The sequence below is a fragment of the Parasteatoda tepidariorum genome, chromosome 4 (assembly GCF_982258835.1).
Source record: "Parasteatoda tepidariorum strain Cologne lab strain chromosome 4, Ptep-v5.0, whole genome shotgun sequence".
NCBI lineage: Eukaryota > Metazoa > Arthropoda > Arachnida > Araneae > Theridiidae > Parasteatoda > Parasteatoda tepidariorum.
The window spans coordinates 5,469,332-5,497,092 of record NC_141758.1 but is presented as its reverse complement, the minus strand read 5'-3'; the positions used below and the strand labels follow the sequence as shown (position 1 = coordinate 5,497,092).

The window sequence follows — 27,761 nt, the reverse complement described above, 5'->3', positions numbered from 1 at the left end:
AACTTACAGGATCAGATTCATCCATTTTGAAAGTCATCTTATTGACAGAATCCCCAACTCTATTGAACAATCTGAGCACGCCCGCTCCACTCAAGGCAGATGTACTCTTCGCTTTAGGTAGGTCTACATCCATTTCTAGAAATTCTCTGAAGTCTGGATCCATCCTTAGGACAGGGTGCTCTGCTGTACGGTTTAGATAACGCTCGAGAGCTATGCGTCTCTTTTCCACAAACTCTGCAGACGAGACTGTATCGTCTTTTGACATCTTGATTTTGGTCATACCTGAAATAGGGTTAAAAAATCCATTGATATGCGCCATGTTCATGAGCGTACATTTGTACAAGTTGTGTTACATAGTGCCATTGGACTGCCCACCAATTAGCTTTACTTTTGAAATGTAAACAACAGACTTTTGGAAAAATACAATGCCTAGTTCATGTGACAGCTTAACTCCTTATTTAATCATTTTTTATTCATATTTTAAATAAACATGCGAGAAAAATATACTATAACTTCCTATTTTGCACAACAGCCCAGAGTAGGCCAAGGCCTTCTATTAAAGATTCCTTCCTGTAAGGCAACCTACTTTTTGACCTGGATATCCAGTCTCTTACCTTGGCCACTCTAAAATCTGATTTCAATTAAAATTTTAAATTACAATATTCATTTTATTTTGAAAACTAAAGAAACATTCTTACTCTATATTTAACAGTATGCCTAAATAGCAGCAATCAGGTTTATAAAATGCATAGTTAATAAGAATTTTCATTTAAATGAAAAAATTGCAATATAAAATATAGTTAGCAAAACATTTTCTAATTTCCATTCCAAAATGGTTTTTTTTCCCCACTAAATTGTTTGGTTTAAAAATAAATTAAAATTGAATATAAATCTGTTTTTCTTTACCTTTTTTTTATTATTTCTCTTTAATTGATATAAATTTTATGCTCCTCATGTTTTTTAAAAAAAAAAAAAATAAATAAATGCTGCATTGTGAATGTGCTGACAACAATCAGTGCAGAATTGCACATTAATCAAAAATTCGGACACTCCTTACTTTAACGATAAAGGCCACACAGTGAAGAAGTAACATGACGAACATCGAAAGGGTAACACATAAACAAAACGTGATATGTGAACGATTAAAAAAATCAGCAGTTGGAAACAAACATTACGCACAAGTATTAACACTGAACTACTAGTAACACCTCTAGTTAAACTAATTTGCTTAATGACAATTCCAACACACCTCGTTAAAAAGTAAACTATTATAATTACATCTGATTTAAAAAACATGGAAATTTTAAACCATGATGCAAAAAGCCAGTAATTACAATACTGGCTTTTTGCATCCAGCACCAGAAAAAGCCAGTAATTACAATGGATTTATTTACTGTATACCAAGAACTGGTTTTCAGCTGGTATGGAATAAATATTAAAATACATTTTAGAAAACAATTGACAATCTTGACAGAGTTATCACTAGGAATAAAAAACGGTAGGGTGAAGAAAAAGGCCCTCACCACCTTTAAATTCAATCAAAATGTGCAATATTATGAAATAACTTAATTTGATCTTCACTTTTTAAACTATCCTCTACTATTTTATGCGTATACTTCACAAAGTAATTCTCATTCAGTAACAAAATAAGCAAAAAATTTCAACCTTCTGAAAAATAATTAAAGGCAAGCTAAAAAAGAATCTCTGAATGTAAATTTTCTTTTAAAAAAAAAAAAAGTAAACTAAAAAAAAAGAAAGAAAAAAAAAGGATAAATTGATAAACAACTTGAAAGCTTCTTTATATTTTAAAACTGAAAATTAAGAGAAGATAAACATTTGAAGGTGCATTTTTAGATAAAAGGCATTTTAAAAAAAGATAAAATTTAAAAATCACCAAAAAACTCAATATACCCCCCAAATAAAAGATCTCTGAGGCCATATATTTTGCAAATTTTAACTATAGGACCAGACAACATAAGAAAAATCTTACTAAAATTAAAGATAAAGGAATGAAATTCAAAATTAAATAAATATCAGTGACTAAATAAATCAGAAGTGGACTTCTCATTAAAACAGATCATTAAACATGATTGTGTAGCATTTATTATAATACAGATTTATTACTCCATATCAAGTACAGGTTTTCAGAATAAATATTAAAATAAATTTTATGAAACAATTGCTATATCTTTATAAATAGAAATGCTTTACCAATGACATCCTTCTCTGGTGCTGGCGGTACAATTCTTCCCAAGTGTAAATGTTTCTCTACCAACTTATCATGAAGGCCAAGGAAATCACTGAATCTCCTAGAGACGGAGAAATTTTTCTTCTTGTAATAGGGCAGGTTGGTTTTGGTTGAAACTTTGTAAACAACGTATGCACCCATTCCATCACCAATCTTTTGGGGATCAGAAATACCTATTTCAAGAAATTGATCATTCTCTTCTTGCTAGAAATAAAAATACAATTTAACTATCGTTTGAGTGTTTCCATTTTATTTTAAAGCCACAATTTCACTGAGCAATTTTAAGCATTAATTTTTAACATTTAAATGGTTAAAAATTGATGTTAAAAACATCAACAAAAAATTTTTAACTAACTAATTTCACGAGTTTAAAATATTCCAATAACAAAGACATTAAGTAACATTTAAGTTTTGGAGAATGAAAACTAAAGCACTAATTAATCCAAAAAAATTTTACTTTTTCTTTCTACTAAACAACTTCTTTTAATTTTGTAACCATTTAATATAAAATTTAAACAAATTAACTCATGAAAAAAAAGGTAAAAGTCCAAGAATAAATTGCACAAATCATTAAAATTTAAAAATTAATGGTAGTCAAATATCTTAAAGTTAAGAAGCCAATAGTTTATGAACCTCTTCTGCACTCTTCTTAGTTTGCGGCTGGGGTGGTTCAGATATCTTCATTTCAGCAGGAGAAGAAACTGGACTGGGTTTGGTGAATTCTTCCTCAGGGGTGCAGAATTCTAACTTTGACGGTGTCTGTTGAGGTACAAAAGAATCATCTTCTAGGCTAACTTCTTCCCCACCACCTGAAATTAATTTTCAATTCAGACTTAAAACAACTTTCTAAAATACAAAAAATAAAAGTATCAGCAATGAATGAAATTTTGCCAGTCTATAGAATTACAAAATACTTTTAGACAAAGTACGAAATGTAAGAATAATTTGCCTACTGATTGCATAAAAATTTGACTTTAGTCATTTTAAAAAGTTTACAAAATATTAATCATTTTATACTTTGATGGGCATTGACTAGTTATCTTAATGAATGCTGAATTTATTACATTGATGGTAACATATTTATGCTATTTTGGTACTTAGGGATTATCTCATTTACGACAAACACGATACTAGGATCCCCAAAAGGTAGCTTCTGAATCAATGACCGCAAATTTTATATCGCGCCGCCAACACTGCCGAACTACCCGAAAACACTTGGATTCATATTTAAATGAATTTATGTGGCAGCGACTGTACAAGGATAATGACTTGTTTGCGCTTTAAAAGCTATCAAGGATTTTTGGGAGCCGAAATGAATTTAAATAATATATATGGTTTGAGTCAAGAATAATTCAATGAGTAATTATTAAAAAAATAGGTTTTTACTTTGTTTTCTTTTTATTATATATTTTTACACTTACATTTTTTTGTTATTTTATTATTATCATTTGATAAATTTAAGGTGTTTAGAATGTTCATTTGGGAAATCGCTTTTCATTCTGATGACGGATTTGTGAATTTTAAGGAGCATTGATAGGTTGATGGGATAATCCTAAATTATCACTATGGGGCCGTTCAAAAAGTACATACACAAAAATAGAGAAATTTTAACCCCCTCCCCCTTCATATATTACCGTACATACGGTCTTATTCCCCCCCTTAGAGTACGTACATTTTATTAGTCTACCCCCCCCCCTTCTTCATAAAAATTAAAATAATTATGTTTTAAATAAAATTAAATATTTATTTAAATAATTTATTCATTTAAATTATTTAAACAATAACACCCAACTTTATTTTTGAATCAATAAAAAAAACTATCTTATCTGATCAACGTAATAATTTCCTACAATCAATACAATTAATCTACAGTATTTTCCCAAGGACATTCCAAATGCTTCTCGAGAGACACCAATTCAGCGTTACCCTTGTCTGCGACTGATGAAAAATTTAGATTATCCTCATCTTCGATCCACTCTGCATCATCTTCGTTTTCCTGGTTTCGGAAGATAAACTAGTTTTTGAGAACTGATTTACTCATTCTAACAAGTGGTCGCCGTGTGAAAAAAAAATACAAGAACAAACATATGTATAATACATGTGTAGGAAAAAGTCAAATTTAAATTTGGTGTATGCTTATAATGTACGTACTTTGTATAATACCTCCCCCCTCCCCATTGTACAAAACCGTACAAAATAGCAAATCCCTTTCGGGATGTACATACTTTTTGAACGGCCCCTAGTTTTAAGTTCTCTGAAACAATTTAAAACTTCTATGAACAATCCCAAGAAATCAATTGCAACTAACAGTAATTACAACTGCTAACTAATTTGAAAAATTCAAACTAACACAACCCTATGAATAATTTAGCATGTATGCATAAATTTTGAGGGTCAAATGTATTACTAATGACTCAAACTTTGTACCTTATGACACATCACCATTATTATACAAAGTTAATGAATCATTATGACTCAACTTTTAACACCACTATAAAACTCCAAGGCCTTTTTTTTTTTTAGTTTTCATGCATTAAATTCCTTTGTTTAGTTTTCGATATTTCACCACAAATTAACAGAACAGTATGAATTCATTTTTGAGGTTACTAATAATTATAAAATACACACACAGGAAAAAATAACTATGCAATCTATACAGTAACAGGCTTAATATGTCAGAATAGAAAAATTCATATGAGAAAAAAAGATTTTATGAATTTCTATACATTTAATGAGTCAGAGAAATTTTGCATTTTTACATAAGATTTGAATTGGGTCAATTCCGGTGAAATATGCATGCATCCATGAAAAAATATCAAACTTACATGAATGAAAATAGAGATTTTGTAAAAATTCATAAGTAAACGACACTAAAGTACTGGAATATCTTAACTTTGACAACAAAATTAAAACAAACATTTACAATGGGCTTGGATATTATGGAATTTAATACTCTTCCAGCTCAATTGCATAATTAAAATAAATTTATTCTATATTTTAAAAATAACGAAAAAATATTTCGTTTCTTATGCATCTACAACAATTAGACAATTGGTTTTTGTTTAATTTATAATTGTGTAATGTATTTAATTGTATGATGTTACAGTCAATAGATGTTACATCACAATTCATTGTAATATTTTGTAATAACGGACCCACGATTTTAATTTGTGTCATTTTTCTTGTTCTATCTGCAACACATTCATGTTAATTCAAAGGTAGGCTTAAACAGAAAACATTCAACAGCTATGAACAGTGTGCTTATAGCTTTGTAAAACCATACCAAAACGTAAAGATAGGTTTGATTTTTTTTAAAAAGAAAGAAAAGAAAAAACAACTATGTGCAGTTGCTTCAAATCTTACAAATGGGAACGTTAAAGAACCTAAAATAAATTAGCAACTTTCCCTATTACATACCTACCAACATCGGAGAAATAAAGGAGATTTTACTAGCGATATTTTTTAGGCTAAAAGTAAAGTTTTGATACATCATGCATAGTCATGCAAGTCAAAAAGAGAATAATTAATAAATTTATATTAGAAAGGAAAATTAGTGAATTGACGCAAAAAAAATTTTATTATTATTTGTTATTTGGCTCAGTACTTTTTTTAATGAAATGATTAAGAAAAATTAAATAATTTTAGAATCTAAATACAATGTGTATTGAAGCTAAATATTTTTGTCAGAAATAAATTATTACAGGGTCCCTACATTCATAATATTTAACAAATCTGAGATAATTGGGTATACTATAGCCTACGTCACAGATCGTGTTATTCCTACTAAATTTAACTAGTAAACAGCCTTTTCTGCGAACCTGATTTCTAGCAACAAGTAAAAGCATCAAACGAAGTGTCTTGTTATAAGTCGCTACTCACCAGGTTGGAATTGTATTAGTCTAGTTCCTTTGGAAATAATTTATATTGTTGTTTTACCGAAGTTTATGAATTTAGTAAGCATATTTAAAACTCAGTTTATTAATTAAACTAAAAGGTAAATGTTATTCCTAGTAAGTGGAAGTAGTTGTGCTTTTTTCATATTATACCTAATTGAATTTTTTATTTCAATTGTTTGCAAATAAAGTCATTAAAAGATGAATTAAAGTTTCTTGGAATGTCAAATCCAGATTTTTTTCTACATAACTAAACTTAAAAGCCCCTCACTTCATACTTTTTTAAAATCTTGCCTCTAAATATTATTGAGTTCTCATAAAACACCTTAAAAGTACTGAAACTTTAAAAAGTAATTATACAATAATTAATAAAGAGATAAGCAAAAAAATGAATAATTTAAAGTACGATTAAAATTTACAAAAAGTTTAGGCAGTTGGTGGAAGGTCCCTCTGGTAAAACTATTACGCTTAAAATTCTCAACGAATCCTTACATTTAAATTATGAGGTGATGAAGCGTTAGGATTCTTGACAGCTCAGAAGACCCACATGAAAATACATAATTAGTGAATGACCCCCCAAGTCAAGTTTTAAATATATATTTGAGCTTCTCTGTGGTATTTAATGAATTGACCTTTCTAGTTTGAGACATTTTGTAATATTTTTAACTTCATGCTTATCATTTCCAGATTGGCATAAATATCAATATGAAAACAATTAACTTACCACTCATGAGATCGTCAATACCATTTCTCTCCATTTCTTTATTTTGAGTCTATTAGAATAAAAATTCAAAAATATTAATGCTGAATTGAGAAAAAAAAAAATTTGATGCGTAAGAGAAAATTTCAGAAAAATCAAAATATCTATTTATGTTTTGAAAATAACGAAGGGTTTGAAAATTAAAGAGCAAAACTTAAATAAATAAATAAAAAAAAATTGTTAGATTGTTGCCTGGTTAAGCATTCAACTATTTAATCTAATGCTCTTTATAAAATGTTGAATTTGTTGTCATTTAAAGATTGGCTGCATTTGAAATTTTTAGGGTTCAACTTAAATGGTATTAATTTTAAAAAAAATAAATTTAGAATTTAATTTATTTCATTGTTACTATAACGAACAAAATATCAATATTTCATTAGACCTGACAGTCAATTTTAATAGGAAAAAAAACAATAATTTAAAATTAGTAATAATTAAAAATAGTTCAAAACGAATATCAGAAAAGTTTTTCATTAAAATAAAATACTTGGAATAAGAATTGAATAATGAAAAAAAAATAGCTCAAAAAGAATAATAATCAAGTATAACTAACATTTTTTAATTAATTCTTATATTTCCTACTATTTTAAACAGGCACTTAGCTGGGGAAAGGGTAAAACTTCAATCAAAAAGGTACTATTTAATCATAAGCAGGTGGAGTTACTGATTTAATAAATTTAATATCAATTAACTTCCTTAATTGTTTTATTCATATACAATTAACATTTAATAACACATTTAATTTAAAACAAATAAATTGTCAATAAAAACATTTTACTGTATCAAAACTCCATATATTTTTTGTAAGATGAATGATAAATTAATATCAAAATCTCCTTTATCAAACACAGAATTAATTTTTTTTTTCCTTGGTTAATTTTATTATTTTTTTTTATTCAATTAAAAGTTAAATTGGAACACAGTTAAATTGGAAAATTTTCATCTAATGGAATGCAGATCTACTTAGAAATCGCTTTATGAATAAGACTATCGTAGAATGTAACAAATGAAAAAAATTCAGAAAAAAAAACATTTTTTTACAACATAAATAAAAAATATACATATCATTACCAATTTAATCTAAATTCTTGCTATAAACACAACCAATAAAGCAAAATTTAAGATTAAATAAACAGAAAATAATAGCTACAACAAACTACACATTTGAATCACAAAATTACAGAGATTATATGGCATTTGGGAACATTCTATAGAACTAAAAATCCGGCTTGTAACAGTCACTTGAAACAATAGAAACTTTATTGGCACCGACCACCATTTGAAATTTCAGCATTCGAGCTAGTCAAAAAATATAAAATTAAGATAAATTTTACTTACTAACAACAGTAAACTATTTAAAACCATATTTGCAACAAACAAAGTTCCAGTAGAGATAAAAGAACTCTAGCTGGTCAAAAAGAGGTGGTGCTTTGAATGATAAAATCACCATGGCGATAAAGTGATAATATTTGCTTGATAGTCAGAAAACAAATTGAAACTTTCAACGTAATATACAGTCATTTCATAAAGTACAGTCTTCTAAAATTAAATTTCAATATCCACCCACGCAGGCACAAAAGCTAAGTAGTAAAAATGTAATAAGAATAATGTGTATGTCATTGATTTCAAATTGAGGTAACGTCAAAATAACCTAGCCTGCTTTCTGTTAGCTTTTTTTTTCTTAATTAATACCAAAAAATATTTTCCTATTTTAAATTTTTCATGAAGACAATAAGTTTGAGTTACAAAAAGTGCAAAATTTATTTTCAAGTTAAAACATGTACAAATATTTAGCATCGATAACCTCCTTATTTATTTCTTTTGTCTGCGATATTTTTACCATGATTACATTGCAAATAGAAGACTAAAAACTATTTCATCTAAAATGATGTATCATAAAAGGCCTGAATAATAAATACAAATCTAAATTATCCTGCCATTATTGCAAATACACGAGTAGTTTTAAAGAACAAAAACAACGCTACTATAGCTCGATGTGAGCTGTGATGGCTCAGGGGGTAGAGCTTTCACCTTCCAATGAGGTACACAGGGTTCGACTCTCAACGACAGCTGGTCGATACGAATTCCGCATTGGGCTTGTACCAAGCAAAGTGCTAACGTAAAATATCCTCAGTGCTAGGCGGATCATTGGTTAGATTCCCCTTGCCGTAGAAGATTTCGGTTGTTTTTCTCCTCATGTAACGCAAACTGTTTCATAAGTCCTTTACAAAGGCAAATTTCTGCCAATACTTGATCCAAGAGTTCCCTATTCTTCTGGATTTGGGATCAAAATTACAACGCTACAGAGTAGAACATTATTTGTCTTAAAATCAAAAAATTGGGTAGACTGTTCAATGAACGGTTATATCATAAAATAGCTTAATATTTTCACTTCAATTTAACCACATTTTCTGCTAAAAATAATAATGAAATATATTGTACTAAAAAGGAAACAGTGCAATAAAATTCAATCTAAAGAATTTGCACACTAAACTTCTATTAAAATTTTATTTTTAAGTGAAATAATACTACCTATGTAACTTATTTGTAATTCGAATATTAACACCAAAACTTATCACCCTCACAGATAGATGAATAAAATTATGCACAACAATAACACGGGTAGTGGAGAAAGAAAGATATTGAGAGAAAATTAAGTGTCTTTTGAAGAAAACACAAAAATGCAATTAGAAATAAACTGCACATGTAACTTCGATGAGCATTTCATATTAAAATGAATGAAAAAAACATAAAGTAAATGCTAAGAAACAAGACTATTATTCATTCCACACAGGATTACTTTCTTAGGGGATTAAAACTTCTTTACTCTTCATAAAAATTAGAATTCGGTAAAACACCCACTTATAGTTCGATAAAATAATTTCTGGAAAATTTTTAAGATTAAGGAAACAAAATTTTTTTAAGGAATTACAATCTAATTTCTATCAGTTTGACAATCTTTCAAAAGAAATAAAATAGGAGGAACAATTCATCCACTTGAAATTTCGCTCTTTATTGATTACGTCAACATTAGTAAAAGCTAAATATCTTTTCAAAATGTTCCTAATTGATGTAAAATCAAATTCTTTTTCTTACTTCAACAGCTGATTTGAAGATATCTTCGCTTTCACCGTCAGGTATGCAGTCTTCGTAAGGAGGTGGTTCCCGAGAATCAGCCATGTTTACAAATTTGCGGCTATTTTACTTTTTATTTATTCAAATATCAGTTAAAGAGAGACAATAACAAAATTTCTGACACACGCAAGTATAGAGCTATCAGCTGTCACTTTAAACGCCACTAGTGGCGGTAGTGTCGATTGCAGTTTTACACATTTGCGATTGCAGCGCTCGAGAGCGCTATTGATTGAAAAGAGGCTATTTTCACTGCATTCGATCAAATGTCTTAGACAGGAACGAACTCACGGTTTTAAATTTACCCCGCCGCCTTCAGATTCATCTCAGAATCGCTTGATCCTCCCTCAAAACTTGTCACTAATAATGCATAAAGATTATAGGGAAGAAATAAACTAACTACCTTCATAAGTTCATTGGCGGATACTGGACAACTAATTAACTTTTTGTTTCGTAACATAGCTGAGTTAACTGCCTGCGGCATTTTCATCTCACTGGTTTCAAGTCTGAAAATGGTTTCTATCAACAGGATAGAGTTTTTTTCTTCCTTTTTTGTAATTCAAAAATGATTTTTTTTGTTCTGATAATTATTTTTAAAAGAGCAAACAAGTGTATCATGTATGGACACAATCTTGTAAGTTCTGTATAAACTTGAACATTCAATAAAACAATAAACGGAACTAAAAATATCATTTTGAAAAAAATAATAATAATAAAATTAGCTTTCCGAAAAAAAATTACCTTCTGATTTGAAATATCCACAGCCGAATTAGAAAAAAAAATCAAGTACCTTTAGAAATGCAGGAAAAACTTTGTTTCTCAGTGTTGTAGCTTTAATCTTTAAAGTACGGTCTTAATAGTCAAATAAAGAGAGATGCGAAAATTTTGGACCTCTTAATGATAATTTTTAGTTTTGTTTACTTCAACTTGTTTCTGGAAATATTTAAGTGAATCAAACAATTTCTGTTCTTAATAATTAAATTTACCCCAAAAAAATTTAATCAGAAAATTAAATTTTCTACTATTATTATTATTTTGTTGAAAAATAGTTTAAAAATTTCAAATGGCAAAATAAAAATTTTAAGGAAATCAACTAAATAGGCTCTGAGTAACGAATTTCGAAAAAATAAAAAATTTAAATTTTCACTGTTCTGAATCTGCTCGAATTTCAAATTTGTCATTTAGAATTTCATAGATAAAAATAATATAAAAATTTGAAACTTGTCAATTCAAAATATTTACAACCGTTATTTAATTAAAAGCTATAAACTTAGAAAATATTAATTATTTTCTGCAATTATGTAGTTATCTTCCGATTAATACGTTTCATAATTGTGAGCAAAAAGTTTTTTTTCTTCTTTGGCGGGGGGTGATATCATGTTTTCAAATGGTCAATAATATGAATTGTTCAAACAAAAAAAAAGAAAAGAATAATAAGAATTCTTTCCCCGAGAGCTTTATGGTTCTTGACCATGTATAAACAATGAGAACAAAGAAAAGTCTAATACAGAGAAAATGATGAAGACTAGTGAAACAGTATTGACTGCGGAAGAATTTCCCGAGGAAAAATAGTTCTTTTCAACTCCGATTTTTAAATTTTATTCTTTCTTAACATCAAACATGGTAAATTTGTTTTGAAATTTTATGGGGACGTAAATAAGTGCTCATGACATTTGTGTTTGTTTTTATTTTTACAATTTCTATCATGTGCATGCTCTTCAATATTCTCAAACCTTAAAATTCGTTTTTCTCTGAATCAGCTTTCATAGACATAAACCGTTTTCCCCCTTAAATATATATATATATATATATATATATATGTTACCAGCAAAGTAAAAAATACATCTCCGATTCGTCAAAATGTCACTCAAAAATGACGAATTCAAAACGTTATCCGATTTTATATTAATTTATTCGTGGATATAATTACGTTTATTCGATATTTTAATACTTACTGACGATAGATTAGAAGAAACATCAGTGTTTGGAGTATCGGGCAAATATATACCGGGCAATGGCACTTGACCTTAAAAAAACATCAGTGTAGGGTATACCGGGCAAATGAATACCGGGCAGTGGCACTAGACCTAGTATATATTTCGGACATTTACCAAAGGTGTAGTCATACTAGGTCTAGTTAAATGCCACTACCCGGTATACATTTCTACCCGGTATACATTTGCCCGGTATATCCTACACTGATGTTTTTTATAAGGCTAACTGCCACATGTATATATATATATACGTGTGCTTAAACTATTATTATCTTTTGTCATGGTAGTTGAAAAATATTTTTAAGACACATACGTGTTAAAACATAAATGTTGCTTCCAATAAAAAAAAAAATGCTTCTTCAACGACCGTACTTGTTGGTACCAATGAAATAAACATAAGATTATAAAGCATTTTATTGAAATCTGGTAAAATTTGGACGAAAGAGCTGAGCTCTCAATTCGCGATCGCAACGAACTATAGGGGGCGTTGTTGTATGAGACGCATACCTGCGATTTCTATATGAACAGTCATTCAGTTACTCTGGAGACGTCGTTAATGCAGCGTGTAGCATTGCAACGTTCCTTCTTTAATGTGGCTTATTAAATTTAAAAAAGAAAAATGCTTGATCTTCTTTCTTGTACAACCGAAAACAAAATGGTATCTCTTTTTATTAGAGAAGGAACATCCAAAACACATCGGAAAAATATTTGTACATTAACAGAAAAAAATATGTATATTCTTATAAGAGTATAAATATGTATACCTAATGCCCGAGAAATAGTATTACTAAATTTAATGATATAACATGAAAGGCCCATTTAAACTTTACATTCTATAGTTTTAAGAATCATATTAGTTCAAAAATTAAAATGAACAAAAAGTATACATAAGTCTCATAATTTTATGAAATTTAATTTTGTAAACAACGTTTTTTGACAACAATTTTTATCAAAAAATGTCAAGTTTCAATAAAAATCATTATTTAGAAACTAAGAAAAGTAAAATAAAGAATGCTGACGAAACAAAAAAAAAAAAAAAAAAAAAAAAACAATTCTTTTTTGTCGCCATTTTTAGTGCTATGAATATTCGTCTTTGGGATTTGCCAAAAACAAAACAAGATGCAATTTTATTTTTTCAGGAGGGAAATATTTTACCGAAAAAACGAAAATGTACCAATTCCCACAACATAAAACTTTATCTTGGTAAACGTACGTTTTGGAAATGTTATTTCATTTGAAATCTTATTCATCAGAGTTCATATGGCGATATGATTGTTTTGAATCTATGCTAAACTCTATATCGGCTCATTTTCCACTGAAATCCGATTAACAATTTTGATTTTAAATAAAGTGTTTTATTTTATGAATTGTCGCAAAAATTTTAAGTGTAGATTGGCGGCACTTAAAAACCGCCAAATCTGTAGCGGCGGTGGCGTTAATATGTAAGTACCGAATTTTTATTCCATACTTTTCTGAATCATATTATTTCAAACATTGGAATATACAAGAAGTATACATAAACACATAATGTTATACCATTTAATTTTTCAAAAGTATTTTGAGAACAATTTTTATCAAAAAATTATAAACTAAAAAACGGAAAATAAAGAATTCTTAGGATAAAAAAAAACGATTTTAAGAATTCTTAACATTGAAATAAAAACTTTCATATTGTTTCTTTTTTTATTATTCTTATAGTTCTTAATCAGACGTAAAAAACCATTCTGTAGAGAACCATCATCAAATGTAAAAAAAAAATTTTACAAGCAAATTTTTTATTGTAAAAATCATTGCACTTACCTGATTTGTGATTCCCGGAGAATTCCAAAATGATAAGTTCCTTGTTTGAAAACTTTATTCTCAAATAATAGACACATAGTACAATAGATACATACACCTTCATTACTTTTAGATAACATACTACACAGCAAAATTTTATAATTGATATGAATTTGAATATGTAGCTAAAAACAGAATAGCTGAATTCTAGTTGAACTTATTCTTTCAAAATTAAAAAAAACTTACCAAGAAAACGATTTAAATTAATTAAGAATCAGCGCAAATGGCACTATTTCTAGTAACTTGGATAATTTTTTATTGTTGTTTTCCGAATTATATGGATACAGATATATATACTATTCTATAACGAAGAAAAATATGCTATAACTATTACAATTCTGTATGTTCTGAATTTATATTTATTCACTGGAATGACGAAAGCAATGTTGACTTCACTTTAATTCGTAATGAATTGAAGACAGAAGAAATGCATTTTACCTTAATACACACATCTGTAACAGTATCCGAAATCGGAAGTCATCAGTTGCAAGTTTGTTGATAATAGAAATTAAAAATTATTGAGGAATTTTTCTTCAAATGTTTGGCGTGTTCTGTTCCTGAAAGATTTACTAATATTCTGGAGATTTTTCTCAAGTTCTTCGGCCTTTTCCTTAGGGAAATTTTGTTTCTTATTTGCTGCTAAAAAATGGCGTCTGATTCAGTCAATGACTTTGATGGAACTAAATGAAAACGTGATAAATTAATGTCCGATATTTACAGGCTCCCGCTAGACGGCGTACTCGAGCGTTGCGATCGCGAATAATATTTTTTGAAATTTAAAAAAATAATCCGTAAGTATTATGATATAAAACAAATCTTAAAAAGTGCCTCGTGAATAACTATAGCACTTTTGTCACGTGATCAACTCATAACACATGCGACACTTTTATAATTCAAAATAAAAACAAAACCTTTATTTGAATTAAAAATGGGAAAAACGAGAGAAATTCGAAATCAAACGAAAAAAATATCTAAAACACCTCAAATTTTACAATCCCGAAGAAGCCTTGACAATTTAATCGAAGAAGAAATGGAATTTATCTTCAAAAAGAAAAAAATCGGTAAAGCTGTGAAAAGAGAATGGGTAAGTCAAACACAAAATATTCTTTTAAATTGTCAGTTCAGGCAGTGCATATACGTTTTCTTTTTATTATTTAAATTGGGGAAATATGTATTTGTATAAATTTTTCTGTTCCGGTAGGTAGTAAAAACCTAATAACCAAAGTACCAATATTACATACCAATTAAATACGCATATCAATAATAGATATCTATTGTCTTAGTACGTATTATCAGTAGGTTCTAATACCATAATCGAGCGGCACATGAGATGCACCGCAACTACTCGATACGTTAAGATTAAAACAATAAACCAAGGACACATTTGCATTTTTTTCAATACTGTAAGATTGATGAGAAAATTTTACGTATACGAAAATTTTACGTTTTATATATATATATATATATATATATATATATATATATATATATATATATATATATATATATATATATATATATATATATATATATATATATATATATATATATATATAATGCCCAAAAATGGGGCTATATATATACATAGCCCCATTTTTGGGATTACGACTATCAATATTCAACCCTGTTGCCTCGTAATTTTGAACTTAGCTCAGGAGACAAAGGACTCCCCCTGGATGAGGCGTCGTGACAATCTAGTCTTCGTGGAGGACATTTTAATGGAACTAGCCCGCACTTCCGTTAAACGGAGAAAAAAAACACGAACTCTCACGGTTAGCTCGACGACAATGAGATTCCAACTCGTGATCCATCTACTTCTGCATTAAAGCCAGTTGCAAGAGAAGATCATTCTTTGCCATCTAGTCCTCCTTCAGTTTCCCTTATTTACCGAAGAAGACCACCTAATTAATAGTTTTCTGCTTCCCATGTGGTAAATGAAAGAGAGTTGCTTTCTTTTTTTACTGGATCTGTGTTATCAGATCAGAACAGAATGATCTGTCTAATACTAATAATAATTTACGTCAGCGCTGTGGTTGGTGCGAGTCTGGAGCAGAATTAGTATTGACTAGCCACCACTCGCATTCGAACCTGGGTCACCTCATTTGGCGGATAATGCGTTATCCCCTGAGCCGACATGGTTCGACGTTAATATGGAAGAGCTTCTTATGAATCAAATCTCTTTCTAAATAATTGCGAGGAATTAAAAGTAGTATTTATATGAATAAAAATAGTATTTTTTATTAAATTTCAGGAGAGCTCTTCGTTACTATCAAAAGCTGTTTATGCGGGAAGCGATAAGGTAGTCGATGAATTACTTGAAAGAGGAGATGACGTCAATGTGCAAACTGAGGTACATTTAATTGTTCGAATACTTTACCATTCAGAATAATTTTATGCAGTGTAATGTACAATGTGCAAAAAAAGGACAATTTTGAATAACTTTTGATCTAATGATCGGATTTTCACATTCTAGGACCTAATGGCTAATGAAAAAATTTTGCATTTTTCGATCCATATAAAATTACTTTCCTTAAAATGATGCAAAAAACTGTATACCTAACAATTCAAATCTTTTTTTTGACCATTCCTAAATAAAATAATAGAGGAGAAGGTGTAAAAATGGGCACAGGTGTAAATATGGGCACCCCTTCCTAGTAGCTATGGGAGGTACTGAAGACTGGTGGCAAGGACTGTATATGGCGCCAGTTGCTAATATAAGATAGTACAGAGCAGTTGAAACCATTTTTTCAAGTAGTGTGGATGCAGCGTGAGTTATTGTGCAAATTGATGTTTATTCTGGTCTGCAAACTTTTGAGAGGTATATGAAATCGTTTTCTTTTCTTGCACTTATATTTAGTTAAAAATAATTTCACAATGATATCCGGAAAGCGGAGATCTTAAGCTATTTTTTGAAACCCACCTTTAGTCACGCACGCTTTTAGGTTACTTGTGATAGTGGCCATCCTTCTTAGGTGGGGTTGGTGTAAATATGGGCCCCCCATTTAAAGGGTGCCCATAATTACACCAACTTTTTTAGTGGAGTTTAGCACATCAGGCTCTAGTTATGCCAATTGATAAGGCAGCTGAAATACCTCAATGTTCCCCGGGAACTTCAAGTGCAACTTCTCCGTTCGACATATCTCCTGTTCCCAACATTAAGAAGATAATCACTACTCGTGGACGCAAAGCAGCAAGGTCCAGCCTCCTCACCGGATTACCATACAAGGATCAGTTGACCAAGACGCTTGACAAGTGCACTCAAGAAGGCGTCCTTAATTTTTCCCGGGGTAAGAGACCAGCCAGAGGGCAGTGTGGGAAGACGAAAGGCCTTCAAAAAAAGAAAATTCGGCCCACGCAACGATACGATTTATCATGGGACTCGATGACCCTCCTCTTATCTACAGCGATGATGATACGAATCTAATAAATGTCAACGGTGGGGATAAACCAGACTCAAGCGATGCAACTTGCAGTTTTTGTGATGGAAAGTTCTCTGAAGACACTCGAGGAGAGGTGTGGGTAAGATGCGTTATGTGCCAAACGTGGGCACTGTGCCGGGGGTGAAAGAGCCAGTTATGTTTGCGATTTCTGTAAATAATTTTTTTTCCTATAATAAATAAATTCTCTACCATTTTGTATTGTTTTATCCTGTTTTTAAACAATTTTTGGTGGCTTTTTTTAAGAGGGCCCATATTTACACCCCATTTTCACTGGTGCTTTTTTAAAAGATTTTTGAAAATCGTCGTTTTTGAAATTAAATAATTGATGTTAATCATTGTTTTGCCTTCTAGCATTTAGGAAACTTGTTATAGTTGTTAATGAAAGATAAAAATCTAGAAATTTTCAAATTGAAAGTAACTTTATCCAAAAAACAAAAGAGGGTGCCCATATTTACACCTTTTCCTCTAAATATTCACTGAAAATTATTTTTTGTATTGAGTCATCGTTGGATAAATGAATTTTATAATTGTTTGCAAGAATTTTTCAATTCGCTGAAAAAGTTCCCGAGATATGGGGAAATATGGAAAAAGTAATGAAAGTAGATGGAGTCCTAGAACGTGAAGATTCAATTATCAGGTCAAAAGTTATTCGAGGTGGTCCGTTTTTATGGTTCGTATTTATTTATTTTTGTGCACTGTACATTTACTAAAATTACACTGAAGAGCAAATTTTTTTTTATATCCTTCATGCCATTACTTGAATTTAAATCATTCGGGTGATTTCAAATCTGTAATTAGTTTTGTTCAGAAAGCTAGATATTTTTGAAAATGGCATTTTTGATTTAGTTTATTTTTTGTCTGAATGTACAGTGTGCAAAAAAATAAACGGACCACCCCGAATAACTTTTGATCGAATGATCGGATCTTCAATTTCTTGGACTCGTCTCAATGGTTCGAGGGGGTAACCTCGAATATGCTAATTAATAAGTGCAGATGATATTTTTAGTTGCGAAATCAAACACGAAAATGTTTTTTTTCTGAATAAACATACTTTTTTTGGTCGGATTTGTATTTTTGACTCCCAAAATTTAGGGGGCAGGAGCAATCTGGGAAATAGGATCCCCATAGTTTGGTCAAGAGAGTGATCCAAAGTTTAGGCTCCTTAATGTTAATTTTACTTTTTACTTTTTGCGAGAACTTTTTAAGCGAATTGAAAATTTTTACAGAACAGAATTATAAAATTCGTTTATCCAAAGATAATTCCATGCAAAAAAAAAAATTCGTAAATATTTTTAGTGCTTTATCATTTTATTTAATGATAATCGAAAAAATTTTAATGGTGAGGTACATAATTTTTTACACCATTTTAATATTTGTAATTTTACATAGCTAAATACCAAATTTGAGGGAAATCGTTCGAATAGTTCCTGAGAAAACAAATTATAAATATGGGACTTTTTTAACACCTTATACTTGGGGGGTTAGAAATTGGAATACGTCTAAAAATGTTTATTCAGAGAAAGTACGTTTTTGTGTGTAATTTCGCAACTTAAAATATCATCAGCTCTAATTAATTATCATATTCAAATTTACCCTTTCGACCTATTAAGTTTGGGTCCTAGAACGTGAAGATCCGGTCATTATATCAAAAGTTATTTCGGGTGGTCCGTTTTTTTGGTGCACTGTAAATGTTTATAAGAAACGTATTAATTTATATTCACATATATATCCTTGCATGATACTTTAAAAATATCTCATAAAACAAACACAAAAAAAGACTTTAATGTATCACATTATAAACTGAAATGTATTATCACCTTCTACCTACCACTTCCCCTGTAGCAGAGAAGTGGGGTATTCATTTGAGTGAATTAAAATAAAAGATCCTGATTACGATTATATTGAATTGCATAAAAACTATGTAGCTTTTAGCATATTTATAAAACTATGTAGCTCTTAGCATAGTTTTTAGCATGGAAACCGATATCATATTTGAAATCACGGTACGAAAATATTTATAATCCGTTAAAAAATCTCATGCAACATGGGGAAAAAAATTTCCCAGTGTTACCTAATAGTTACCTATTTCCCATCGAAGTGAAACGTAACTTTATAACAGTCGGTTTAGTGTTAGAGGAAAATCAAAAGTTTTCATTATCAACGTTTGATAAAAGGAATTTTCAATTGTGAAATAGTCTATACATTAATAACATTTGACAATAAGAATAGTAGTAGTCTCGTTTTTTCTGAAATTAGTTTTTTTTCGGAAAACTACAACTAATTTTTCAAAATTATGCTTTTAGTTTAGTTTATTTGAATGTTTATAAAGAACGGAGAGGCTAACATATACTTTTGTCTGTTCCTTCGAAAATAGCAAAAAAACATATTACCTTAACATATCGCACCCAGTTCCGTCTTTACGCGTGGGCAAAACCGGGAATTGCCCGGGGGCCCCAAGTACTTAAGGGGCCCTTGAGAATCATACTTTCGAAAAATTGTATTTTAAAAAGAAAAAGGAAGAAAAAATTGATTGCTTTATAAATTTTAAAAGAAATATATTCTGTTAAATAAATCTAATATATGAAGCATATTCGATTGGAATAAGCTAATGAATGAAACCTATTCTATTAAATAAATCTAATGAATGAAACCTATTTGATTGGATAAATCCATTCTAATGAATGTGTAATCATTTTTGTAATGCATGAATTATATTATGTAAGTACAGTACCAATAAACTACGTAAGTATTAAAGCGAAAGAATATATTATTGAATTGCATAAAATCTGTACCAAAACAGAGAAATCGACTGCCGATTTGAAATCAGCTATGCGAATATATCTAAGATTTATTTATAAGGTCTAATGTAGCAGAAAACAGAAAGAAAAAAAAATTGTACCCTAGCGTTATCTAAATACAAAATTCTGGGGGATATTTCCGTATCGTGATCTGTCGCTCTAACTGCAATCGCCAAGGTGCCAAATAGATCTTAAATATAAACTTGCAAATTTAAGAAGGAATTGAATAGATTTATTCTATCTATAATTCAATTTTAATTTTGTTTATTTTCATCTATCCTTAAACTTTCTTATCTTGCCCCTGCAACTTAATTTTCTTCTTAATTCAGTTTACCAAATTTATTTTTTATGTTATTCAACATAAATTTTTAAGTATTCACTAATTCATTAAATAATTATTTTTGCACCACTGACATGCGAAACTATTTTTGTACCTTGTTTACCTACATTTATTATGAAAGAGGATTAAGGGTCTGGAACCCAGGTACCTCAATAACATATAGCTTGATCAGCCACCGTGACTATAGATGTTTGCCTGGTGGTTACGAGTTGTACTGTTCGAGTTGGTCCCTTTCTGTGTTTTTTTTTTTTTTTTTCCACGGGCCGCTGCTCGGAAGTTGCACTTGGCGATTATTCTGCCGCAGATCACAATATACGGAAATCTTCCCAAATTCTACATTAAAAATTAAAAAAATTTTATTGCAGAATTTGGGGAGATAACAAAATATATGTACAAAAAAATATAAATATGTAAAAAAATATTTTTCTATTAAAATATATAAATGAAATATGTAAATCTATAAACAAAATAAACATTTGAAAACAACTTCATAAATTTAAGAGGAAAACACAAAAAGTTTTTTCTTTACCGGATTGTCTTCCCTGGTTTAGTACTATTTGGTATTCCAAAGTTGCGTTACAACAGTTAAGATCGACATTAGGAGAAGTATTGGCGTTTAAAAGATCGAATAAAAGACGCATATAACACGAGATCAATGGAAATCTATGTGACAGTCAACACACCGGAAATGATTTTGTGACATTTCAAGCAAAAGAAATAACTTTTCAGTAGCCTTGAAAGAAGTTAGTCACCAGCTTTCATTTTTTTTCCAGGTCGTAACTACCTTGCACTGATGCTGAATTACGATAGAAAAGCAAACGATTAAATTAGAAAAGCTTTTCGCAACAAGAAATGAGCTAATTTAACCGTAAAAAAAGGCCTCATTGTTTAACTAATACGTAATTTATATATTTTTGTATGTTCAAGTGTTGCTCATATTTCAAACTACATGTGACACAAATTATATGACTACATGTGTTTTTTTAGTAAAGACGAATTTTCGGCACAGGATAGGGTGAATAAGAATGATAAGATTTCCCATGTAGCATGATACGTAAATTAAACGTAAATTTTTAGAAAATCTGTTAAGTCAATACGTAGTCATTAAGTCAATTCGTAGGCTTAAATAATTAACCCCTTTTTATAACTAAACTTTTTAAAAAGCAAGCAAAAATAGTCAAATGTTTGCAAAAGCGTATATTGTATATAATATTAACAAAATGTATTTATCATTTTATTTCGGTAAGAATATTTTTGTATATTTTACGTAGTATTAATGAAATAAATTTACTATTAAGATTTATTAAAAATGCTTCCATGTATTTTACGTGAGTTGATAAAGCAAATTTCCATTTAAATTTCGATAAGGGTTCTGTAAATTTTACGTAATAATAAAAACAAATATAAATTCAACACGTAACAACACTTAAAAGAATATGGCTAAATTTTGTTACTCATGCAAATGCACAGCAATTGGAAAGTATGGATAGTTGTCCTGATAGTATAATCAGGAGAACAGTCTTGAAAGTTTGGGTCATTTAAAGTCAATTTCACGTTTGACAAAATTAAGCGAATCCAGAATTTTTTTTACTCAATTATGAGTTAAATTTATACAAAGTTAATTGCTTGTAAAATGTAGTTCTTGATAATGTCTTATTACTCTTAATTTAATATTTATTTATTTAATTAGAGCTGAAAAACTTTAAGTAAGTTACACGAATTTTTCCATCATTTTAAAGAATGTATTTTTAAATTACAAAATATCAGACTGAATAGTTTCTGAATTATCTAATTTTTTTAAAAAATCGTTATTTTTTAAATTTTTACTTCTTGAGAACTATTCGACCGATTTCGTTCAAATCATCGCTTTCATTATTCAATATTACATTCTTTAAAATTGTGTAAAAATTCGTTTAACTTAAAATTCAATATTTTTTCGATCCTTTTTAACTAAAAAGATAAAAAAAATACTAAATAAGTGTTAAAAATTATTCTTTGTTTGAAATTATCTTTGGATAAACTATTTTTATAATTGTGTGCAAAAACTTTTCGATTAGCTTCAAAAGTTCTCGAGATATGAATAAATTAATGCAGAAAGTGAAGGGCCCTAACTTTCGACAGTTTTCCTGGGTCCATATTTTCAAGATTTCGCCTACTCTATTTGTATTTCGATTGTCAAAAACCTAAATCCGTTGGAAAAAAATGTTATGCTTAATTAAGGAAGTTATATTTTTGTGTCAGGTCTCGTAAATTAATTAATAGTTAGCACGAATTAATCAACATACTCTAGGTCATCCTTTTGAAGCATTGAGATTGAGGAAAACTCTGTGAAAATCCGATCATTAGAACAAAAATTATTTAAAACGCTATCTTTTTTTTTACTTTGCGCTCAGTGCAGTGAGTGAAATTAACAAAAACGGAATATCTTAATAAATTTTAATTTATTATGATGTGATTTTCTGGTATTAATATGCATTCTTTGTGATTCGAGGACCTAATCTTAAATATGCTAATTAATTTGAGTTGATAATATTTTAAGTTAAGAAATCAGATGCGAAAATCGTACTTTCCTCGAATAAGCATACCTTGCTCTTGACGGACTTGGATTCTTGACCGCCAAAATATGGGGGGGGGGGAGGCAACCTCAATTCGAAAAATATGTTCATAACAGTTCAGTTTAAAAAAAATTTTTTTTTTTGCGTATTTCGCTTTATTCTGGAAAATTTTTGAAGTTCATAAGATTTTGAAGAATAATAGAAAACGTCAAAATATCCCATCCTTTATTTCTAAATTACTGGTTTATTATTACTCGGAGTTAAATTAAAGCTTGAAGTTTAATTTAAAAAGTTTGATTAATTTTTAATAGGATGGCAACAGTCCATTGATGATAGCTGTTGAAAGAGGAGATGCAGAAATCGTTCGCAAACTACTTCAGAATGGCGCTGATATAAAACTCGCCAACAAAGTAAGTGCGATTTTTCCGTTTTAACCCCTTCAGGACCATGATCACAAGAACAGTAGGGAATAAAAGTTTTAAGACGATAAGTTTTTCTGTAGTAACTTTTACTATAAGCAAAACTTCTTAAGGATATAAATTAGTAATTTGTAGCTTTAGTCATCCTACATGGAGGAGCAATTGTCATTAGACTTTAAAATTTTTAATTTAACGAACACCAAACGTTGATTTGAGAAATTTATACCAAAAGTTTTGAGGTAATTCTGTTTTTCTAAACTGTTATTGAAATTAATCACCTTAAGGTAAGAAGATACAGCAGATACTTCTTGCTATCAACAGGGGTCTGGAATTTGTTAGGCAAAATGTTCTCTCTTTTAAAGACCTTAGGATACTCTTTGATAGCCGTAGCTCCCTGCAACATCTGAACAACTGGACCCAAATTGGCGACAAAACCAGTATTTCCATCCTAAACAAATAAAAACTCTTGTTCCTTCAACATAACATTCACCTACAGTGGATTCCTTCTCACGTCGGTCTCTATGGCAACGATTTAGCGGACAGCCTGGCTAAAGAGGGTTGCAGCCAACAGCACCCTACCTCTTCTGATCTTACCTATCTTGAAATTTACTCCCTGAAGAAACCCCAGCTTCTCAGGGACTGGCTAATTCCCCCCAACCCCCATTGGTACAAGGGAAATAAGCCAGGAGTTTCTTTGACTCTTCCCTTTGAAAGGAGAGTCTGCACCACCCTCACCCGCCTAGCTAACCGGCCATCTAAAAGGTTTACTATAGCTCGTTCACCAGGAGTTGGCACTTGGCTCCGCCTTCATCACGTGGTATGCGACGATACTATTTCGCTATTTTTGGGAGAAGGTTGTGAGCAATCCTGAACAATGTTGCTATTTGGCGATCGTTTGGCAAAAATATTTATTTCGCAAACTTTATGTGTATTTTTTTAACAATGAATATTTCATAAATTTGATGATATTTTACACTATTTTTTATGATATTTCTTTCTTTTGAGTGAATAGTTTGTCCTTTATGAGACATTTCGCTGGGAGAACAACAGTTTTTAAATTTAAACTATATTTAATTAGCTAGTGTAACAAAAGGTATATTAGCAGATGATAAAGCAAAGTAAGTGAAAAAGAATTCACTTTCTGTGTTTGGCGCAAATTAAGGGTTGTCTCAATTTCAACAACGGAGATGTTTTTCCTCTTACTACCCCGCGCTGAAATGAACTCTGCGTCCGAGGAGGTGGAGCCAAGTCTCAACTCCTGGTGAACGAACTATATTTTCCGAAGGAACAAAAAACCTTCTCCCTTTGCTGTAAATGCCATCTACACCGGGCTTCCGTCGATCATATCCTGGACTATCTTGGTCTTCTCTGGGAAGACATCTACTCTTTTGGTCTTCGATTTCATTCAGATCAACGGAGAGGATAAGCAACAACAACAGTTACAGCAGATTATCAATTCTTTGTATGTCTTTTTGCTTCGATGATTGCGGTGCACAATCATTGCATGGAATTAACGAGGCCTTCTAGAGTGGACTTTCGCCTATTCCTACTGAACATTTTGAAAGATTTCTTCTACCCTTGAAGAATGCTTCCCATGTCCCAGTGCAGGTGGTTATACTATACACTATCTGTCCGAAATTATCCGGACACATAATGGTGTGGGGGTGTTTTTTGTGGTCCAGTGATTGGAAACATGAACTCTGAGATGTACACTATCTGGCCATTAATGACCGGACACCCCTCATTTCGGATACATGAGGTGCTAGTATCAAGTCAGTTGGGCGTAGCGCTGCCACGCGCCCGAATTACAGCTTTAGCCCTTCTAGGAAGGCTATCCACTAGGTGTTGGTACACGGCGGCAGGTATTGCCCGCAATTTCTCCTGTAACATGGCGAAGAGTTGAGTGGTGGTTTTGGGGCGTTGTGGTCTGGCCCTCAACCAGCGCTCCAACTCATCCCAGAGATGCTCAATTGGATTGATGTCGGGACTTTGGGATGGCCAGTCAAGCTCTTGCACCCCCATTTCATCAAACCAGTCCATGATGGCATGTGCTTTATGAATGGCAGCGTTATCGTGTTGAAACACAAACGGCCCCTTTACCGAACTGTTGCCACAGGGTGGGAAGTGCCGAATTGTCCAGGATGTCTCTACACCCTTCTGCGTTCAGGGTTCCACGCACTAACACCGAGGGTCCAAGGCCAAACCATGAGAAACAGGACCACACCATAATTCCTCCACCACCGAATTTCACAGTGTCCGGTCATTAATGGCTAGATAGTGTATGTAGACAATGCTGCACACTCAACTCTGTGGCAATATTTCAAGAAAGGCCCATTTCTCCTCCAGCAGGATAACTGCTCCATTCGCACATCGAGGTTTGCATGGATGTGGTTTGACGAAAATTGGATTGGTCTTCTCAAAGCTCCGATATAAATCCCATAAAATACCTTTGGGACGCATTAGAGAGCAGATTACGTAGCCAGTCAAATCGACCAACCTCACAGCAAAGCACTCACTTCAGCTATTATGGAAGTCTGGAAATCAATTATTATGATCACCTGCATCAAAAACTGTTGGAAAGTCTTCCCAGGCGTGTGCAGGCAGTCATCGATGCAAAAGGGGGACCAACATCATTGAAAAGTGGTTATCTAAAAAAGATTAAAATCTAATTTATTTTTTTTTTATTTCAGCAACCGTTTTAAATGTTATGATAAGTTTATTTCATTAAACAATATGTTATGGTCATGAGAAAACATATTTTCCGTAATGCTAATGGGATAATATGCATTTTGCTTTCACCTGATCTATTATTTTATTGAGAGAAACTGTTAATATGAATAAACACGAATTCGTTACCAAGTTTTCATTTCTGATCACAATGAATCATATCAGTTGGTTCATTCATGTTTTTTATATTTTTAGCATGGCATGAATCCTTTGATGGTGGCTATTTCGAAGAATGATAATCATATTTTTCGCGTCCTTTGGGAATATGCTGATGTGAATGCGAAACACTTGTTAAATCAAGAATCGGTAAGAAAATGAATATATATTAAATATCAAAATAAATATGTACATAATCGAATGTTAATCAGTTACATCAAAAATCGAAAACATCATTTTAAAAAAAAAATTTTTTTTCAAATCGAAGCTTTGTGAACATTTTTTGCTTACTGACTTAATGCTGCAACAGAGCAAAATATTTAAAATAATACATGCATTAAAAGAAAAAAAAAGCATAGGGAAATTGTCTACGCATTATTATTTCATCTAATAACTTAAAGTCGGTTTATTTCCTTCCTAGGTAGGAGCTACTGTTTTGTGTTTAGCCTTCAAACAAGAACGCCTGGATGTCGACGTCATCAGATTGTTGTTATCGAAATTAAGTTTTGAAGATAGAGATTTATACGTAAAGGTATTTATGTCAAAAAGCTTTTTTTTTTTTTAAATAAATGCAATAATTTCATTAATCAAATGCAATGGTTATTCTATAAAAACTGAGAGTTTTTTTTTTTATTACGCAGTCGCAACACCGGAAATTAAAAATATTAATTTGCGGGTGTTTTTTTTGGTTTTCAAAATGTTAACTGGATGTTTACAAACAATCTAAATGAAGTAAGCAGTGGAATAGTTTAACGAAGACCGATACCACGCAGTCTCGGTCTCTACATCAAAGTGGCCACCCATCCGCTCGCTGACCGCAGCAAGTGATGCTTGACTTCCGAGTTCTACTGGGAACCGTGTCTTTACGATCAGCCCACTGCGGGATAGCTTTGTTTCTGATCAGTAAGAATATGTTTATGTCATATAGTGTGACATGTAACAAGAGGGAGAAGGAGATGCGGGGAAGTGTGATTGAATGGGAAGAGAGTGGTCAAAAGTATTGAAAGAAAGTATAACATCGCTTTTAACACCCGTATTCACCACGCCGAGTTAAATTCAAGAGTAACTCGGGGATCGGAATATCCACGGTTCAGAGTTACTCTCGGATTAACCCTCGCTTTTTATTCTCCAACCGTTTTCAACAGAGGATTTCACAACTCGAGTTTAACTCTTGCAGGAAATATAACGAGGCCTTTGATTGGGCAAGGTAAAACCATCTGACTTTGTATATAATATAAACACGTGCATAAACAAATTAGCGTGAGTATCGCTAATTTAAGTGGAGAGGTTTTAAGAAACGATATCTTTCAAAAAAGTCTATTTCATCTAACTCTTCTTAGGTCATTATTTCTGATAGTTGGGACATATCTTTCCCTTCTTTCAACAGTTTCAAGATCTTCAAGCTCAAACGCAGTGATAGAATCCTCCATCTTTTTTGTTTACAAGCTCCTCGTCAATAG

General features: G+C 31.0%; 2 protein-coding genes across 6 annotated transcripts in view; one reads left to right on the top strand and one right to left on the bottom strand.

The window, feature by feature from the left end:
- Window positions 1-21,076, bottom strand: part of Snx1 (sorting nexin 1) — a 31,509-nt gene extending 10,433 nt beyond the window's left edge. For 2 of the 5 annotated variants that reach the window (XM_016062585.2, XM_016062586.2), the window contains exons 1-5: window positions 9,998-10,195; window positions 6,866-6,914; window positions 2,882-3,057; window positions 2,212-2,452; window positions 8-282 (exon numbers count right to left, since the gene is read on the bottom strand). In XM_016062585.2, the coding sequence (XP_015918071.1) occupies window positions 8-282; window positions 2,212-2,452; window positions 2,882-3,057; window positions 6,866-6,914; window positions 9,998-10,081 (825 nt within the window). In that variant the 5' untranslated portion in view covers window positions 10,082-10,195. Of the gene's footprint in view, window positions 1-7; window positions 283-2,211; window positions 2,453-2,881; window positions 3,058-6,865; window positions 6,915-9,701; window positions 10,196-20,973 lie in introns of those variants that run through there. The other 3 variants (XM_071181931.1, XM_087160553.1, XM_087160552.1) reach the window with 3 other exon arrangements.
- Window positions 14,795-27,761, top strand: LOC147810231 (uncharacterized). The gene is made up of 6 exons (XM_087160441.1): window positions 14,795-14,950; window positions 16,118-16,216; window positions 23,311-23,409; window positions 26,341-26,451; window positions 26,723-26,833; window positions 27,642-27,761. Exons 1-6 carry the CDS (start codon window positions 14,795-14,797, stop codon window positions 27,759-27,761), a joined length of 696 nt encoding a protein of 231 aa, XP_087016567.1.

Bases quoted from the DNA above. Each gene is read 5' to 3' on its own strand.
- LOC147810231 (XM_087160441.1), top strand. From the start codon at position 14,795: ATGGGAAAAACGAGAGAAATTCGAAATCAAACGAAAAAAATATCTAAA. The intron at 26,452-26,722 runs GTAAGAAAATGA...TTTCCTTCCTAG, and splicing joins ACTTGTTAAATCAAGAATCG to GTAGGAGCTACTGTTTTGTG. The intron at 26,834-27,641 runs GTATTTATGTCA...AACTCTTCTTAG, and splicing joins ATAGAGATTTATACGTAAAG to GTCATTATTTCTGATAGTTG.